This window comes from Hippichthys cyanospilos, chromosome 4 (assembly GCF_059441005.1).
Source record: "Hippichthys cyanospilos isolate Australia breed blue-spotted pipefish chromosome 4, RoL_Hcya_1.0, whole genome shotgun sequence".
In the NCBI taxonomy this organism is placed as follows: domain Eukaryota; kingdom Metazoa; phylum Chordata; class Actinopteri; order Syngnathiformes; family Syngnathidae; genus Hippichthys; species Hippichthys cyanospilos.
Window position 1 is genome coordinate 10,836,075 of NC_142372.1, and position 18,829 is coordinate 10,854,903.

At 43.3% G+C, this 18,829-nt stretch overlaps 2 protein-coding genes across 4 annotated transcripts in view; one reads left to right on the top strand and one right to left on the bottom strand.

Annotated features, from left to right (window-relative positions):
* On the top strand, positions 1-10,711 carry kif28 (kinesin family member 28). Of its 2 annotated transcripts, none has more exons than XM_088414095.1 (26): positions 1-210; positions 829-879; positions 965-1,117; positions 1,202-1,237; positions 1,397-1,516; positions 1,596-1,703; positions 2,771-2,925; positions 2,988-3,099; positions 3,864-3,931; positions 4,053-4,195; positions 4,255-4,376; positions 4,446-4,536; positions 4,901-4,961; positions 5,038-5,161; positions 5,223-5,358; positions 5,449-5,567; positions 6,272-6,379; positions 6,612-6,701; positions 6,797-6,922; positions 7,388-7,458; positions 8,405-8,539; positions 8,610-8,776; positions 9,497-9,585; positions 9,873-10,002; positions 10,064-10,185; positions 10,266-10,711. In XM_088414095.1, the coding sequence occupies exons 1-26, from the start codon at positions 52-54 to the stop codon at positions 10,416-10,418; spliced, it is 2,949 nt and encodes a 982-aa protein (XP_088270221.1). In that variant the 5' UTR covers positions 1-51; the 3' UTR covers positions 10,419-10,711. The 2 variants fall into 2 exon arrangements, with proteins under 2 accessions (XP_088270221.1, XP_088270222.1); XM_088414096.1 differs by having other exon boundaries at positions 4,258-4,376.
* LOC148424558 (frizzled-3-like) overlaps positions 10,691-18,829 on the bottom strand; it is a 21,929-nt gene continuing 13,790 nt past the window's right edge. Inside the window, exons 3-11 of one of the 2 annotated variants that reach the window (XM_088414098.1) lie at positions 16,304-16,500; positions 15,926-16,228; positions 15,687-15,849; positions 15,058-15,357; positions 14,657-14,908; positions 13,251-13,399; positions 13,054-13,165; positions 12,226-12,389; positions 10,691-12,155 (exon numbers count right to left, since the gene is read on the bottom strand). In XM_088414098.1, coding sequence (XP_088270224.1) covers positions 11,975-12,155; positions 12,226-12,389; positions 13,054-13,165; positions 13,251-13,399; positions 14,657-14,908; positions 15,058-15,357; positions 15,687-15,849; positions 15,926-16,228; positions 16,304-16,500 — 1,821 coding nt within the window. In that variant the 3' untranslated portion in view covers positions 10,691-11,974. Of the gene's footprint in view, positions 12,156-12,225; positions 12,390-13,053; positions 13,169-13,250; positions 13,400-14,656; positions 14,909-15,057; positions 15,358-15,686; positions 15,850-15,925; positions 16,229-16,303; positions 16,501-18,829 lie in introns of both variants that reach the window. The other variant, XM_088414097.1, reaches the window with a different exon arrangement.

Below are 18,829 nucleotides of genomic sequence, written 5' to 3' on the forward strand. Positions count from 1 at the left end.
TCACACTTATGTTAGAGGGAGCGGGATGCGGGCAGCCGCTGCATCATTGCCATGGCAGGGAGCTCCATCACCATCCAGGACCCTCGCGACTCGCAATACCGTCGCTCCTTCTGCTTTGACTACGCCTACTGGTCTCACAGCGGCTACGTCATCCAGGACCGCACTGGCCTCTACCTGCCTGAGGAGGCGGGGGGCCGCTACGCAGACCAGGTAAGTACTGAGAAACTCTACGTATCCTGATAACATTTGTTCAGAATCAGCCATCTTTGATTTATACATTTACATTAGTCTCGAACGCTTTGGGGGTGGGAACTGCGATAATTCAAATTTCCCACCTTCCTCGAACTCAGCAATAATTAAGTCCGAACGTTGAAGGCTTAGCATGTTATAACATAAAAATACTTAATGGTATTTACAAATGCTCTTTTTTTATTTATTAATACAAAATAGATACAGTGTCTTTTTTCATACATGACCATCTGATAATTTCAATATTTTTTGTGTCAGTTAGCAAAGTGAGCAAATTTATGGGAACTCACGCCAGCGCTAGTGCTAGCTAGCTTTTTCTTTGTCATGAGAGAACTATGAGCTTTTTAAATAAGGGAAAACAGAAAAATGTCTTTTTTTTCCCTCTACATTGCGCCAAGCTCTCAACACTTCACACATTAAGTAATGGTTAAAAAAAAATAAAGATAAATATCTTTCATTCCGAATATTATTTTAATAAAAAGCGCTTCTTCTTTAACCACCTTTTCTTCTCAACACTTACTGTATTTATACTTAGGTATAGAGCACGAATAAGTTTTACATTTTGACATTTCCCCTCAGGAATGTGTTTTCCAGGACCTTGGGGTAGGAATACTGGAGAATGCACTCCAGGTACCAAAAACCTTTTTGGAAATAGGGTTTTTGTTTTTCAAAAAGAGGATGGTGCAATTTGAAGATGATGCGTTGATGTACGTAGGGTTACAACGCCACCCTGCTGGCTTACGGACAAACAGGCTCCGGGAAGAGTTACTCCATGGTGGGCTACAAACCCAACAAAGGTCTGGTTCCTAAACTGTGTGAGCGGCTTTTTGAAGCCATTAAAGAAAATCAGGAAACAAGACAATGCCAGGTGAGTGTATGTACATTAACATATCGTGCTTATGTGTATGTGGATGCTTCCTCTAAATGCCCTCCTTGTTTTATGTACTCGCAGGTCTTCTTCAGTATGTTGGAAATATACAACGAACAGGTAAACACATATTTAAGAAATATGAAATGCAAGTTTTGTATTGCTGATTTTTCAAGATGACTGCTTGTTTCAATGCTGCTATTTTGTTATTGCATTCTTCTCTTTACTTTTCAATTACAGTAGTGAATGACTTCTTTTCTTACCTTCACATCTGCCCAGGTGGTGGACTTGCTGTCCCGTGGTTCTCGTCCTCCTGGGGGGCTCCGTGTCCGAGAGGAACAACACAGAGGCTTCTATGTAGAGGGTCTGCGTACAGTTCCTTGCGACAGTGCAGCACAGGTGACTGAGACAACCTCACCTCTCCTACTGTAATTTGCATGAAGATGCGTTAAGATGTGATATTCCAAATATGCTGTAGGTCGAGCAGCTGATGGAGCAGGGCACCAGAACTCGAACTACTGCTGCCACGCACATGAATGCAAATAGCAGTCGCTCACACATGCTAATTGTGCTACAGCTCAAACAGGTGACGTCCATTCGCATCTAATGACCCACTGAACAAATAATGAAATACAGTACATATTTTTTTCGAAGTATTTCTCCAAGAACGTCATCATCATTGGGGGAAGCCGCATGTCTCCAAAACTGTAATTTTTCAGGAAATAAAAAGGGACAATTTTTGATTAATAGAGTATTTTTCACTGACATTATATTGTCAATACTTAGTCATTTGTTAAAAAAAAAAAAAAAAAAGAAAGAAAACAAATCCTTCATGATTCTAAAATGTCTTCTGCTAGCAGTTTTTGAGGGGGTTTGTCATACTGGAGGAAGGAGGTATGAGTAGATATATTACTGGCGCTGATGTTTGCCATTTTAATGAATATTGGCATCTATCTCTACTTCATCTGAAAGCCAATAATAGATCGTTTTTAAACTTATTTAAAATTTCAGTCAAATTTGAGCAAACTGATGAGCTTGGGTATTCTCTGCACCTTCTGTTTTTGTTTGAAATTAAAATAAAAATACTATTTGGAAAAATGGTTTTCAGAAGTATGAGTACCCCAAAAAATCAGTGAAGGCACTTTTAATAGGGTGTCAGCGGGTATCAGCAAATTCATGCTTTTTAATGTCATAGCAAGCTGAAAGCTGTTTTTTTTCAAACTAAGAGCAAATCAATTGGAACATGAAGCAACTTATTGCTAAATTTTGCTATTGTGACTCCTTTACAAAACATTTTGTGCCATTATTTTTCTAACTTTTACATGAAGATGCGTTGTCAGTACCTACACAGTTTTCTGGCAGACAAGCTAGAAATAAATCCAATGCTGTCATCGCATGTATGGAACTCTTTTTTTTTTTTTTTTTTAAATCATCCAAAAATGCTTTGTGATTGTTAGAGGGTACTTGGCGAGGAAAAATATTTCACAGGGGGTACTTGTTTGAAAAATATAGGTGCTATTTACATGTACGTTTTCATTAAAGTTTTTAAGATACGCTGATGACCCTGGGATCTCCCTTAAGTGTTGTAAAAAAGTGTGATTGGGGCCACATTTGCGCTCATTAGCAATTTTTTTTTTTGAACTTCTTGTGAAGATTCTGTCTAAAGAGAGCGTCACCAAACAGTCCAACATTAACCTGGTGGATCTTGCTGGAAGCGAGCGTCAGAGATCGGCTTCGTCCGAGGCCGACCGGCTCAAAGAGGGCACGGCCATCAACCTGAGTCTCACCACTCTGGGCAACGTCATCAGGTAGGTACATCCCACTTTTTCAGGTCAAATCTGTTTGTTGACCTACGCCTTCTTGCGTGTAGTGCCCTCGCTGACATGGCGGTGGGAAGGAAGGTGGTGCATGTTCCCTACAGAGATTCCGTTCTGACCAAGCTGCTGCAATCCGCTCTGGGAGGGAACAGCCGCACTGTTATGGTGACACTGACACTTCATCACTGTGGTAATATGTACTCATGTGCGTACTTAGGAATGGGCCGATATTAGATTCTGACGGTGAGATATCCATGGGAAAATATCAAGGTGTCACGGTAATTAAAATTACAGCTCTCTATATTTTTTTCCCCAATAAACATAACTTATTTTATTTCAAACAAAATATTGAATATTTGCCACATCAATAAAGGTGTACCAGGTTTGGTACAAATAAATAAATGCTTTATGTTCTCTAATTGTTCTTAGAAAGTCAGAGTTCCTCATCGTTTTCAAGATATTTTTAAGGCAAAGACCTCCTCCTGCCATTTAATTATTCTCAGAGGTGACTTGAGTCAACTCTGCATGCACCAGTGATACCATATCACTCGTCTTAGTATTGTTAAACTGCACTGGGTTTCCTTGGAATGTCCACTGAGGCGCACTAAACTTTGAAAATATCTTTTAAAAAGATTATATACAGTATTTTCAAATTAATGTATAATGTTACCGCTTGTAGCCCTTAAAATGACACAGAAAACATTTTTGTTTGACTAGCTTGGCTAAAAATGTGCATTTTTGATAAAAAATGAGAACTTATGAGCACTGAACTTGCCTTTTGAGAGTGTAAATTCCCCCTTTGTTAGATTAAATGAACCAAAAAAAAAAGCTAAATATCAGTTTTAGACACTCTTGGCATTTCTTGAACCTTTGACTTTGTAACACCGCAAAACGGTTATCAGCCCATACAATACACTTTCTTGTTTTAGATTGCCACACTGAGCCCTGCTGACATCTGCTATGAGGAGTCTTTGTCCACACTTCGCTATGCCGAGAGGTGCAAAGACAAAATCTTAAATTGAGGGTCCCAAACCTTGAATGCTAATTGCACCACCTATTTTATGTGTAATTTGGCATCTCAGCTTTTTTTTTTTTTCATATTACACCCACTTTTTCAGAGCAAAGCACATTCAGAACCGTCCTGTGGTGAACGAGCGTCCCACTGAGCGTCTGGTCAAAGAGCTCAAAGCCGAGAACGCTCGACTGATGCAACGACTGAGTCGACTGGGCCAAGACGGACGCGGCGCCGATGATGAAACCAGTATGTTTGCCTTCCCGCTAGATCATGAGAGAATTCCACAATTGTGTGCGTGTGCTCAGAAGAGATTCGTCAGCTGCTGACACACAATGAGCTCCAGATCAGAACCATTCACACTTTGTGGGAGCAACATTTACAGGAGGCGCTGAAGGACTGGGAGCAACAATATGCCAGCATCACACAAGTCCGTGCACACACATGTCACAATGAGTCCCGTCCCAATTCTAATGTGTGTGTGTGTGTTTGTGTGTAGGAGAGGAGAATGATGCAGATGCATCCTTACATCCTCAACATCAACGAGGACGCTCAGCTGTCTGGTGTGGTCAAGTTCTTCATCCAGGAGGGTCAGTTTGATTTTTTTATGTTACTATAACATGGATCGTCGTTGAATTGTTAACATTATGATTTATTTGCCAGTTTTTTTTTCTAATCGAAATGGGATTTTCTTATAGAATACATTCAAAGTAGCTGCCAACATTGCATATCTTGGTAGTTTTTCTGTCAGCTTTATTAGGTCTACTTTAAAACCTGCAACGACTTTCATTTTTCAGTCAGTACATGTACAAAGATTTCCTGAAGCCTTTGTTTTTTCAGTGGCACCAAAAACGATTTCAATGTGCCTACTCACGATATTAATTTTAACAATAGAAAAATAACAGCAACCTTCATATGCTGATGATCGTTTTTAACCTTGCAAAATTCTTTCAGGTGAATGGGATGTTGGCCTCAGTGAAAGCAGCCCCAGATCCATCTGCATCAAGGGTGTAGGGTATGGCTCGTGCTCACTTGCACTGAGGATGGCTTAAAACACAACAAGCGTGTACATTATCGTGCTTGTGTGTCAGGATCCAACAGCGCCATCTTGTGTTGAAGAACAAACAACGGCGAGTAACGCTGACCCCGCTAAAGGGGTCAAAAGTGACCATCAACGGTAGAGCAATTTCTCAGACTACTGAGCTGCAACACCTGGTGAGTTGACAAGCAATTTTGTCCATGTGAGTATATGACCTTCGTTTTGGTGTCCATTCAGGATCGACTGATTCTCGGGTCCAACTGCACTTACCTTTACATCGGATTCCCTTCCGAGAGGGTTGCTAACGATTGGAGTTGCTACGACTACGACTACTTTCTATCGGAGCTGGCCGCCGCAGAGGGCATCCACCTGGGTGAGGCGGAGCCCTAAAAACAGGAAGTCCATCATGGATTTTTGTTGTGGTTGTTGAAATTTAAACTTGATTAGGTGCACTCATATTTAGGTGAAAGCACAACAGATTCCTGTCAGACGGATCCAAGCTTGCTGGCTGTCTTTTATGACTACATCAAGCTGCTGCCCCTGGTGGCTGAAGCCAACCAAATGAGCCAGGAACTTAATAAGGTAACCTCAGCCAACAAATGCGGTATAAATGCATTTTTAAGATATTATAATATAGAAAAAACGAAAGTAATTTCAGTCGCTCACTTCAAATGTGATTCTCAGACTACTTTATAAACCCAAAGGGAAAATACTTTTTCAAATACTAATTACTTCCTGATTTCTATGCTAGAGAATGGGATTGTTCCTCTTGAGATGGTAAATTTTGGGTTTTCATTCACTTTGTGAGTCATCAACATCTTATAAAGTCAGGGACCATTTTCCTCCATATGTAGTGGCTATATAGTAGTAGTGGTGCAGTGACTTCTAAAGTTTTTAAGTTACAAGTTGGTGCTCTACCAATTTTTTTTTTGTCTTGAGCTTTAGTGAACTATTCTTCTATAAAGGAGAACTACTCACTGATGTTTACTGTCAAACTAAACTTACCTTAAACAAAGAAAGTATATTTGTTTTCAACCAAGCCACATGCTGTAACTGCGCCTTACGAAAGCTTGGTTAGCTTAATGCTAACACAACGCAAAATGCCATTGACAAGCTAAAGGAAACTGGCAATGTTTTTGACCATACACGGTGCGGCAGCACAACGAAGACAGTCAAAACTCACAAATTAACACTAAAATGAATTAAACTTGTATATGGAATACATTTCACGTTTTCAAATGAAATACTGAAATAAATAAATAAACCGATACGTGTTTTGTCCGCAGGGTGTGGAATTCAAACTGGAGATTAAGAATCTGGTCTTGTCGGACCCAAAAGGACATGACTTGGAGAAAGAGCTAGTTTGCAGAGTCACCTCAAAGCACACCAAACAGGTTTTCCTCATCTCAGCTATTGATTTTTAGCCTTATAGCATAACTATCTGCTGATTATACAGTAATAACGTGAATGCATGACTCTCTACACAGACATAAAGAAAACATCACATCGTTTGGTACTGTGAGAGAAATTGACCAAGGTAATTATGCTATAAGGCAAATGAAATGCATTTATAATTTTAGGAATGTTTTAAAAAATGTTCTCAGAAAGTGATTTTTCCATGGTTAGGTATGGATGTGGTCCAAGGCAAAATTTGTGAACCGCAAATTCCTAATGGAAGAAATCTACCTGCAACATCTGGAGAAGAACAGCGTAGATGTAATTTCAGACATTAATAATCAAAGATTTAGGCGAAACATGCATTCTCGTTGCACGTTTCCGAGTATGACTTGAGCCGAATGAAATGCGCTCAGACAGCTGCTACCCTGCCCAGAGACAAAGACCCCTTTTGGGATCCGGTAGAACCGCTGCTCCTGGGCACCGCTCACCTCTGGCTGCAATCTCTGGCCTTCCGTATTTCTGTGGACGAGCAACTGGAGGTAAGGCGCACGCACATCAGCCGCCATATGAATCAACATCACGATTTTCGGCAAAATGTGTGGGTATCAGTGTGAAGGGAATCATATATTAGGTTGTTATCATTATGTTCTTAGTTCATTGTTACCCATTTATGCAATCCTAGTTCATCTTGACCCTGTCCTTAGATAGAACTGTTGACGCACGAAAGTGTGAGCCGGGACCTTGGCCCAGCTGCCGGTGGCGCCCGGCTGGCTCTTTTGTTGTGTCTTGTAATCTGCTATGCTTCTATTCAATAAAAGCCGGGGGGAACGGCTGGGCAAGTGGAAAAACTGGCGTTGGAAGACCCACGAGTTACATTTGCTCAAGCCTTTTTTCCCTACGCCGGCGTAGAAAAGTCAATCTTGGCTGGTCTGAGTTACTCTTTTTGCTGTTTAAGCAGCTAGGCTTGTCCTAGTCTTCTTTTCTGAGATTTCTCTGACAATCAGGTGCTAGGATCTGAAGGAAGTGAGGAGGCCATTCTACACGCAAAACTGATTCCTTGCACCTCTGATGGATCGTATGACACACACACACACACACACACACACACACACATATACACGTATACATCATGTTTTGACCAGCAAAAGGGGCATGTCAGACTAAACTTATTTGGAAATTTTTAACTGTAAAATATGAAATTAATTCATTTCGGAAGTAATTTCCTAACGGGACTCTTTCATAAGTAGAGACATTTTTTTTATGTAAATAGCCTATTATGTTCCGCTCCTATTTTTTAAATTGCAGCAAAAATGATAACAAAAGATTAGAAATAGTGTATAGTAATCAAAATATATCATGTAAAGAAATAATTTAAATTAATTATATTAATTGCAGGAGTTGACAATATGAATGCAGTTGACTTGTTTGCCTTGAGATGGTGCTGGTGTGTTGGTGATGAGACATTTTTTTTGCGACGTTTCATATGTACGTTTTTACTTTAAATTTCCAGTAATCCAGGAATCATTTAAATGTCCACAGGAGCAATAATATTTATTTTGACCATTTGAATTTAAGTTTAGTTTGGGGTCATGCAAAGTGCTTCCTGTGTGATGTCATTGCTAAAGTGCTAATGACAAGCTAAAAACGCTAACGTCAGACGCGACAGCTTAAAAGTGGTATGTTACATATGTGTCTTTTTGTGAATACGTACAATGTTAGCCGTTGATGTCAATTTGATGTTTGTTAGTTCTACGGTTTAAATTGTTGGTGGGAAATGTGGATGAAACGAGTAAAGATGAAAAGTTTAATGTCTCTTGGAGTTAAAAGGGATCGTTTACTGTGGCACACTGGTTGAAAAAATTAATGATGTGGTAAAGTAGTAAAATTAAAATATTGACACATGACGATTATTAAGATGAGAGAGCATAACACAATTTTACTCTAAACACGTCAATCAGCTGTGCTCCACATTGGAGGTTCCAACCAGCAACAGTCAATTCAATACACTCACCATTTTTCAGGCCCCTTGGCGAAGACGATATCCTCATCGACCCGTCCGAGCTGCTTGGCCGACGGCTGGACGCCCAGCTGATTGTGGAACAGTGTTTGGGTCTGCGCTGGATCAGAGACGCTCGCAATCGAGGCGTTCAGATTGGGTCGGCTGGAACCTGTTGCACCATAAACAGAAGATACTTTTTGTTCGAATGATTCTTTTCTCTGTGTTAGTTTCAGTCTTTTGAACAGCGGCGGTCGTCTGTACACGGCGGCGGCGTGGCATCGCGTCAACCCGGCTCTGCATCACAAAGTGCACTTGGCCTGGCTTCACGTCTCCCAGCAGCTACTGGACTACCTTCAGAGCAGCGCCCTCCTTCTGGAGCTTTGGGGGCTTCAAGGTGGGAACGTGATCAGACGCGCAGGAAACGATAAACAAACTGCTTTAAAGCCTTGTCTACAGGTAACCGGGGATATTTAAACCCGTATATTCCTCCCTCCCTATGTGTGTAAAAAAAAAAAACCCTTCCATCCACATGGCTTTGTTTATTGAAAAATAATCGCTGTTACATGAATCCGCATAGTGCGGTTTTATTCATTTACAAGCATACGAAGCCACTAGGCGGTAGTAGTGTCACCAATTTTTGGCCAATCAGAAAGAGCTTCCGTTTCTTAACTCTTTCAGTGCCAAGCGTTATCGTAAAGGAAACCTCCAGAGGGCCAGTATATTTAGCCTTTTTAGCATTTGCCACCCATTTGCAAAAACATGTAGACTATCCCTAAAACAATAAGCGGTAGAGTGTTACATGTTCCTTGTGAGAAGCGTTTGCTTACTACCACAGAAGCAGCTCAAATTTAGCCTATTTTGCTCGGTGAACAGAATAAGAACTTCATTGTGTAGTATTACTGCTATGCATATGACAATACAACTCTTGAATCTTGATAGATCACCTCAACATCACTAGTTTCATTTCTGGCTCACAAAATGGAAGCATGCAATGTTTCGCATAGGAGAACACAGTTTAGATGCAAGTTGCTTCATGTTCCAATTAATTTGCTCTCACACATTAAAACCCCTTGCTGATACGTGCTGCTTGTTTTTCTTGCACTTTATGTGACAGAGGGCTGCACTAGTTTGGTCTCAGCTTTGGAGAGCCCCAGCACTGATGACATTTTCATCCTTGATGAGAGCGGCATTCACAATACTATTGTGAGTTGAACTTTTCGTCCTGTCACTGGTTCAAAGATTTTAGAAGTGATTTCAAGAGTAAATTGTGGCCAGGGGGTGTTCATTTGATCAAACGCAAATGGAGACTGTTTTTCTTTCTTTGTTCATTCTGTAATTTCTGTCTTTTATTATCCTTTTTTCTCTTTCCTTTGATCCTCCTTTCATTTCATTTTCTGTCTTTCTTACTCATTTTCTTCTTCTTTTTTTCTCTTTTTTGTCTTCTGTCATTTTCTTGCTTTTTTCCCATTTCTTCCTTTCTTTTTACGCAGCTTGCAGATTACATGGAGTCGTCCGAGCTTGGCAGACTTCAGAGGGATCTCGAAGAACAGAAAAGAGTCAACGACAACCTGCTGAAGGAGAACCAACGTCTAAGAGAACAACTCAATAGGGTTGCCAACGGTAACACGAGCGCAAGAGAATCACGTGGGTCCGTTTCCGCAACGCCAGATCTCTCCGATAGGGGGCGGTCGCAGCGTCCGGCCCAGCTGCGACGGCGACTTCGCGCGCTCGCTGAAGCAGTTCTACCACCACATGACCGGCGTCAAGGCTCAGCTGCAGAGTTTGCGCAGACGCAGACCCAGCGTGCGTCCGAGCCCGAGATCTCGGAGACGGCCGCTTAACCCGAGCGCCGCTGCTATGATTTGTCGCTGTGTTTTGGATAGGATTCGTGCGACCTGCTGGGACTTCGCCTCTTCGTGGACGAGCGCAGCGAGCTGTTGAAGGATTTCTCGGAGCAACTGGAACAAAGCGTGTCCTCTCTCAAACGCGACGTCGCCGCCATCGTCCGACGCAAGAGGGAACAATCCGCAACTTGATTTGGACTCGTTGAATATACAGTGTGACAAATGCCCCCACCCCCCGTCATTTTTTGGATGTTTTTTTGTTTTTAAAGATTTATTTTTCATTCTTTTTTCCTTTTTCATCCTCGTCATTTTTTGTAATCCCTTTTCATCCTTTGTACCACTCGTTTTTTTTTTCATTTTCATTGTTTGCTTTTCACATTTTTGGATCCTTCTTTTCTTTTTCATCCTTTATACCCCTACTGAACAAATAGAAACAAATCTAAGTAATCACACATGAGAAAGTATTAAAGTCCATACAAAATTTATTAGACGCATGTTAAAGTAGTTAAAGCAGTTGAAAACCGCAAATAAATTAAAACAGCGAGGCTTTCCATTTACAATATTACCTTTACATGATCCATTGTGACATTAACAATAAATGCCACCACATTTGCACACATCACTTTCATATCAAAAGGACATCTGGAAAATAATAGCTCGGCACCCCACTACCTCGGATAAACGCAATCAGTCATTTTTTTGTTTGTTTTGGAAGTCGTCTGTTGACCTTAGTGAAGTTGTGCTTTCCAATAAGTCAGCGAGATCATGTCCTGTACTTGGAAGTTCTGCTGGAGCAAGACGCCTGTCGGAGGTCCAAAACAAGCTTACAGGCAGGAGAGGCAGAAGGCAAACTTGTTCTTCCTGATGACCATGGACAAAGTTTGAAATTCAAATGTAATGTTGAAGGAGAAACAGGAGCACAGGTAACAGTATCACTCAGTATCACAGAAAAAAAATGAAAAAAATTGAGGAAAATTAAAAGGAAAAAAAAAAGGATGAAGGAATAGGGAATGAAAAAGCAAAAATGGATGAAAAGGAAAAAGTAAATAATGATGAAAGAAGGGACTAAAAAAGAAAAAGGGATGACAATAAAATGAAAAATGGAAACAGAAAACAAGCAAGAAAAGAAAAAAGGATGAAAAATTAAGAGGAAAAGGGAAAGATAAAAGAAAGGATGAAAAAAGGAAAAGAAAAAAGTGGTAAAAGAACTCAGAAGAATTAAAAGCACATTTACAGCAATAAGAGTAACAAGAGCATATAGCTTGATGGCAAGGAAAAGTTCTATTTACAAATGGGGAGGGGGTGAGGAGAGTCAGAGAAGCAAAAGAGCCCTTCCAACACCGCCCACAAGCTTAGCTAATGACCACAAGTTGCATTTTGTATTAAAAAAACAAACAAACGTTTGAATACATAGGTGCATCTCACAATGAAATGTTCAAAGTAGAGTTTGATCCCAAAAGTGGAAACGTTTTTTTTTTTTTCAAACGCCAATTTCAACCTCATATCTACATTCCTAATCAAGACAAGTGGTCATTTCAGTGGGAAATGGAAAAAATGGAATCCGGTCTTCCACGCACACACTCGCGGTTCACAGTATAAAAATATCATAGCAAGAGGTCCACAGGTTCACATTAGGTCCAAGTACAACAATCCGTTTCCAACCTGACGTCAGACTTTTTTTATGTTACACACACACAAAAAAATGCCATGTAAAGATTGTTAAGAGCAAGTTAAATCAAGCGTGCTTGTTAGGCGCTGGCGCCGTCGTTGTCGGCCACGCGGTTCTCGCCGGATCCGTGGGTGATGAGAGTGGGCGGGGCTTGGCTCACATCCCTCTGGCTGCCGTGCGCGGACGGCGGCCGGTCCAGTCGCGGCGCGCTGCCGTGGAAACTGCGCTGCTCCACGCCCCTGTACACCACCGCGTCGCCCCTGCCGCGCGGGGAGACCGCGGAGAAGTCACGACACGGGCCGCAAATCAGACGCCCCGCTTTGTGCGTACCCGTCATGGCGAGCGCGGCGCAGGCTGCCGCGGTGGCTGCCTTTGCTGCGGACGCTGCCGCCTTTGCTCCTGGCGGAGGCGGGCCGGCCCGGCTGGCTTCCCGGGGGCTCGTCCGGCTCGTCCAGGACAGCAAGGTGAGTGGAGGAGGCGTGAGTGGAAGTACCCTGGAGGAAACATTGACTTTGTCAAGTCACGTTCAAACATTAGACTTGCTAAATAAGATGCAAACTAGTGGTGGCCAAACGGAGCTTACTCAAGCACTTTTATTTTTACTCGTGCGCTTCATTTCGCAATCGCTATCTTAGAACCCGCTCAGATAAGATGCACTGCCTGAAGTGGTTTCATGTACTTAGGAATCCTTGTTTTAAATAAAAGTAGCGCTTTTGGTTCGATTTATCTTCTTAGTACAATTAATTGTCCTGCATATGGGTGCAGAGTTACATGTTCATACTGTACATAGTTACGATGACTTGTAATAATATTTTTATGCACCCTACTATTTGAATGTTGGTCATCATGGTGGTACTTATAGAGAACTTTTTTTAATTATTAAAAAAGTAAGAATGACAGTTGTACCATGTAGTAGTGGAGGAAAAATGATGCTTCGTGAAGGACTTATATTTTTTACTCCACTAGATGATGCTCTTGGTGTAGAGATAAATGCTTGTGATTTAATAATGTTCTGGAATTCTTCTGCCTCTTTGAACCAAGAGCGTCATCTACATCTACAGGAGATAAAATGATCAAAAGTGCTTTACGAAGTTTCATTTGGCCATCACTAACACGTTGGTGCCAAAGACCCACAGTATGTTGTGTTTTGTTTTGAACCTGAGTGGAAGTTCCTCTCGACTTCCTGATGATGGGCGTGTTGGGTTCACGCAACAGCGACTGGGCCAAGTCGGGCTGCTCTTGTAGCACCTGCCGGGATTCATTCACTCCGCTGCTGCACGGGTTGACATATTGAAACAGGTTCGATTGTATGACGCCGTAAGCGGGCAAACGTCAAAATGGCGGCGTGAGCTCACTCTTTGCGCCTGCGTCCATGCAGGAAGCCGGCCCACTCAAAGCAGGTCTTCTTGCTGGCCACCCAGAAAGCCGAGGGGATCCCCACCACCAACATCATCAAGTATTTCATGAGGAACAAGGCCATGGACGGTCGACTGATCTGCTCCACCTGAGAAAAGAGCACACATAAAAATGGAATCCAACTTGGCAATGGAGGAAGAGGTAGATGCAAAACATCACCATTGACATTCCCCGTCCAGTCAGGTGACGCTTTTGCAGACGAAACACCAGGGGGCGGTAGTGCACAACAGCTGTCACTTAATTGGTCAACTCCTTTGTATTTCTATCGTATGTCTGCTTTTATGACTTAGGGGGATTTATGCAAATAACTAGCAGTATCACACGTATTTGGGGTTCTCAACCGAGACTCGGTCTTGGTGGTGATATACCCTGAATTCGTCTTCACAAACGTGTACAGTCATCCTGTCAAAATTTCAGTATATTCAATATGTGAAAAAAAACTTGTAAGCAGTCAGGGAGGCAGAAATGCGCACGCGGTATTAAAATAATGCTGAGGGAGCACAAATGAGCTTTCAAAAGATTAAACCCTTTGACGCAGACATGGCTGTTAAACCTACAAGGCCCATTTGAATAAGCAAAATCATTCTTAAATATTTCATCATTTTATATCTTTGTAGAGTCTTGGTCCTTATAAAATACATTCAAAGGGAAAAAGCTCATAGACTTACAGTAAGTTCTTCACTGCCATTAGAAAAGCAGGGAACTTGATGAAGGCCACTTAATGGCAAAGCCGCCGAAGATGAATATCCAGCGACACATAGCAACATTGAGATTCCAACATTACCGAACAGAACTGGGGTCTCCTCCTCTATGCGCTCCCCCACATACAGGCACATATCTGCGTAACATAAGCACTTGCACCTGCCGCCGCTCTTTCCAATTATCGCCTCTGTCAGAAACTGGCTGACGCATCACTGTGCGGCGTGAAAACCATGAGCGCTTAGTGAAGCTCCTAGTGGGCGGAAATGAGGGGGCATCTTCGGCGTGGATGCTTTCGGTCCGCACCGTACGCATTGATTTCTTTTTGAAAGCCAGTGAAGTCTAAAAACTCCGCTCTTCATAACAACACAAAGACCTTTTAGAGTTGGGGAAGCAGAGCATGACTGAGCAAGCCCAGAGCAAAGACAAGCGAGTGTGTGTGTGTGGGAGTACAGGAGACAGACGAAGAACAAGTGTGGGAACCAGAGGACATTGTGGAAGACAAAAAAAAAAAAAAAAAAACAACACAAGACACCGCCGCTGTTGTGGACTTTGGTCTTGAGCGCATTAGCTGGTCTAATGATGCATACTGTCCACTCCTCAAATACCTGCTCATTCAGCTGAACACACACACACAAACAAGCACCTTGTAAGGGCAGGGGATGTGATAGCGGCGACAGTTCTCCTCCATCCAGGTGGTCTCCCACACACCGCGGTAGGCGTGCTCATACGCGTAGCAGCCGATGACGGTCAGCAAGGGCACGAGGTAGAGCACGGAGAAAACCCCCATGCGGATCATGAACTTGACCAGTTTGGTCTGGTTCTCTTTCTCCAGGGGGATCTCCATGCGCACGCGGTTCAGAGCCACGATGCCTACTAAAAGAAGAGACACGCCCACCTGGAGAGGAAGACACAGACAAATGACCGTTCGAGGCCCTGCTAACAGGCGACAAAATAAAACGGCAGTCCTCCCTCGCAGGATTTCAACAAAACACCTGTCGGTCGCACTCATCCACTCTTTCATCCTCCCACACACTTTATGCTCACCGCCACGTTGAGGCAGAGCGGCGCCAGAACAAACCACCGCAGGGCGTCTATGTCATAGAGGCCGATGAAACACACTCCGCTGATGCCGTCGCCTTCGATTTTGTTCAGGGCCAAAAGGGCGACCGTGAGGGCCCCCGGAAGCCCCCAGGCCACGGCGTGGAAGAGGAGGGCTTTCTTTTCGATGGCTTCGCTGCCCCATTTAGGCACCGCTGCCAGGAACCACGTGATTGTTAGGATGACCCACCACATGCTGCCCGCCATGGTGAAGAAGTAGAGGATCATGAAAAACAAGGTGCACGCCTGCAGGGCGGGCCAAGAAAAAGTTGATCGAGCGATCAATGGGAGTGCATTAAGCTGGTAGCCTTTCACACAAATCGCTAAGCAACGATTTTCAGAAATCTCCAAAATATTGTTGTTCAGTTTGTGGAAAATTATTTGGAGAATTTTGAAACATTACAGCAAAAATCCTTGTGAGGCAAAAATATACATAAGGGGAGAGGCGAGGTTTCCCCATGGCCACTGTCACAAAGGAGCTTGAATACAGTATGTTAGCCCTACAATCGCTCTGGACGACAATGTCGGCTTGCAATCTCAAAATGAATATTACCAGAATTTTCGAGCGCGTTCACCTTGTTGTGTGAGCCCTGCGTTACAGTTGAAGCTTTGAACTGCACGTGGTTGAGTGCGTTGCACGCTACGGTGTCCTCCAGCAAGAAGCCGAGAAAGAAGACTAGCGACACCATGACGTAACACACGGCATAGAAGATGATAGGGCGCTCCGGGTATCTGAACCTATTGAGGAAAAGAACGTTTGAGGAGGGATGTCAAACTAAGAGGACCGCGCCAGACCCAAAATAGTCTTCCGCACCTGGTGACGTCAATGAGAAAGGTAAGGAAGGTGAACAGGGTTGCAGACAGGCAGACGATTGAGGTGACCCCGATGAAATATCGCGTGAAGGTCACTTCCTGCTGGCTGAAGTACATGGAAGGACAGGGGGCAGAGCAGTCTTTCCTGCCCATGAATGAGTAACCCAGCTCTGGTTCTATCTTCAGCTCTCTGGGGCACCAGAAGCCGTAGTCTCTCTGGACGGTCATGGATGACTGGTCGGTGGGCCGGGAGCCTTTCTGCAGGTCCTCTCGCCGAGGGTACGGCTCGTCGCAGTCTGGAAACCTGCGGCGGGACGCACTCATCAAGTCGATGTTATTTTTGTGACGGCAGTGCAAAAGCTATTTCCGTCTTAATAACCTGCTGCACTCCATGTCATCTGGCCAGGTAAGTCCAAAGATTTCCATCAGTCTCTGGCAGTCTTCCTTGGCCCGCTGGCAGAGGGCGCGGCAGGGCAAGGACACCTGCCCGTACACGACGCACACCGGGGCATAGAGGGCGCACAAGAACATCCTCAGGTCAGGGCTGCAAACCAGGTTGACCACGGGATGGAAGGGCTGTGATGCACAAAGACATGGAGACAGGTTATAGCTCACCTTTGCACCTCTCTGTCTGACTACAAACATTAGAGGAGAGAAAAATGACATTTGAGCACATTTTCATGTATATGCAAACGATGTGAAAAAAGGAGAGGATCAGAAATGTGATAAGGCTTGCCTGCCGAAACACAACACGTCTCGGTGGAAGCTCATGAAAAATGTAGAACAGCACTCCGATTAGCAAACATCTTTTTGATGCAGCAAAGGCAGACTTTGAGGAGATTACTGATTGCAGGGTGTTGAACAAACATAGCAGCCATCCACGCACGACATTTCATCAATTTGCTTAAAACAGGCCTTGGCAGATGCCTACTCTAATAAGTGGCAGATTCAAATTCCGGTAAGCGAATAATCAAATGAATACTCTGTGTGTGTGTGTGATATATTCTTTTGACTTCTTGATAGGAAGGCAATTGATATGATTTGACAATTCCGATTCCATTTCAATTCAGTTTGATATTTTATTGGTTCTCTTACCGATTTTGTTATGGAAGAAAAATGCAGAGTAGCATCCAGTGTGCCTATGTGCATGCCTATAGACCTCCCTAGTATTGTTGCCTCCCCTGTTGTCATCCTTCTTTGTAAAATGTAACCAAACCTTCGAACGTTTATGCCACGAGGCACCATGCTGCGCTTCTACTGTAATAAAGTTGCCATGCATGTTGTGCTATCCAACATGCGTGGTGATGTCATATGCCCCGGCTGGGATCATTAGCAAAAACGGCAAATGATCCCAAGGAATTCAAGCACTGGGAACCGGTTCTCAACAAAAACTGTTTTTTGTCAATTCCCACTCCTATCTCTTGGGAGCAGTTGAGGTTTTATGCGTTTAGCAAGCACATGGATTCCTGAAGCTTTAAAACAAAACATAATGCTTGCCTGGATGCAACACTACTGTGTGTGCGCGCATGAAGCATATTTGATAAAAACAGTGCACCTTCATTGACTGACCACAAAAGCGCCCGCACACGCATGCAGTGCACAAGTGCGCCCGTGGAAAGACCCATTCATCTGCGGTTGTGTACGTCTTTTGTGCGTGTTTGTTTGCGCGCCCGGGCTTTGTGTGCATGTTTTGATCGTTCTCAATTGCCGTGTTCCAGATCTGCACATGTTCCACCAGTAAATGGGTGCGGCGGTGCGTGATCAGCGTGACATAGTTTTGGGCACATGCACACAACTGCATGTGGGCATGACTGCGCTCATTTCCACTCAATAATTCACACTCACAATCCTTGAGAATGTATGCGCTAACCTTACGAGCATTAGTTGTGAGACAAACCGCAAAGTTGACGACATAGCACGCTGAATGTTGAATAGGACATTTTGCATACAGGGCAACCTTAGCATATGGAGCATTCCTAACCACCGTGAACCAACTCACTGCAAATTCTGAATGATGGGCAAACATTTTTCAGTCTTTCCATACATATTTTGCATCATAATTTAGAGTGGCAAGATGGTTCCAGAAAAGCATTGGAAAAAACAAACCGCTTAGCTAATGACCACTACTGAAGTACCTAACTTCAACTTCAGCTGCTTAGAGTAGAAAACATTAAAAATAATGAAAACTTCTGAAATTAAATGAACTGTCTGCCGCTACATCATTTGTTTCCCAGCATCTGATGCAAACTCACTAAGATGTCTCACATCCCGTCTGTCCGCCTTCTTCTGCGTAGTGCCTGAGGTGACACTTAACGGTTAGTACATCAGTGTGTCTCACTGGCCAAAGGAAGAGGACCTTTGTTCGTCTCTACTCGAACTAAGTCAAGCAGTGAAAATGTGTGTGACTCCCATTTTGTGTGTCCTCATTCTTCCCGTTTCTCAGCATGCATGTTTGTATTATTGCTCTGGCGATGAAATTTCAGTCTGTCCGGCTGATCGTGTCATCCAGCCTAAAAGTGCGCAAGGCTTGCGTGCATACACAGGTCAATGCCTGAATCAGACAATGGGGGCAATTATCCTAGGAGTGGGGTCTGCTCGACTAAAAAGATTTGTCAGACATTCTGACGTAAGCTGCTGAAGGACGAACCAAGAAAGTGAAATACATAAAATCCCTTAAACGTAGCCTGAGGGTGAGGCAATACCAAGTAAGCGATGAAAAGATGAGGAAGAAGATAGTGAGAATAGATCCCCTAAATCTATGCCAGCACGCTCCTTTGATCAAAGCATCTAACATCCTGGTTTCTCTCTCTGGCCTCTTATGTCAAGGTGCTAATATGACTGAGGTTAAAATGGCAAAGCGCCATTTTATCTCTGCCTTCACAGCATGGCAATGTTTTGGATCAAT

What these genes read in the sequence shown, in the direction of transcription:
- kif28 (XM_088414095.1), top strand. Translation starts at nt 52, where the DNA reads ATGGCAGGGAGCTCCATCACCATCCAGGACCCTCGCGACTCGCAATAC. An exon ending in CTTGCGACAGTGCAGCACAG is followed by an intron (nt 1,517 to 1,595) that starts GTGACTGAGACA and finishes AATATGCTGTAG; the next exon opens with GTCGAGCAGCTGATGGAGCA. An exon ending in AATCGAGGCGTTCAGATTGG is followed by an intron (nt 8,540 to 8,609) that starts GTCGGCTGGAAC and finishes TCTCTGTGTTAG; the next exon opens with TTTCAGTCTTTTGAACAGCG.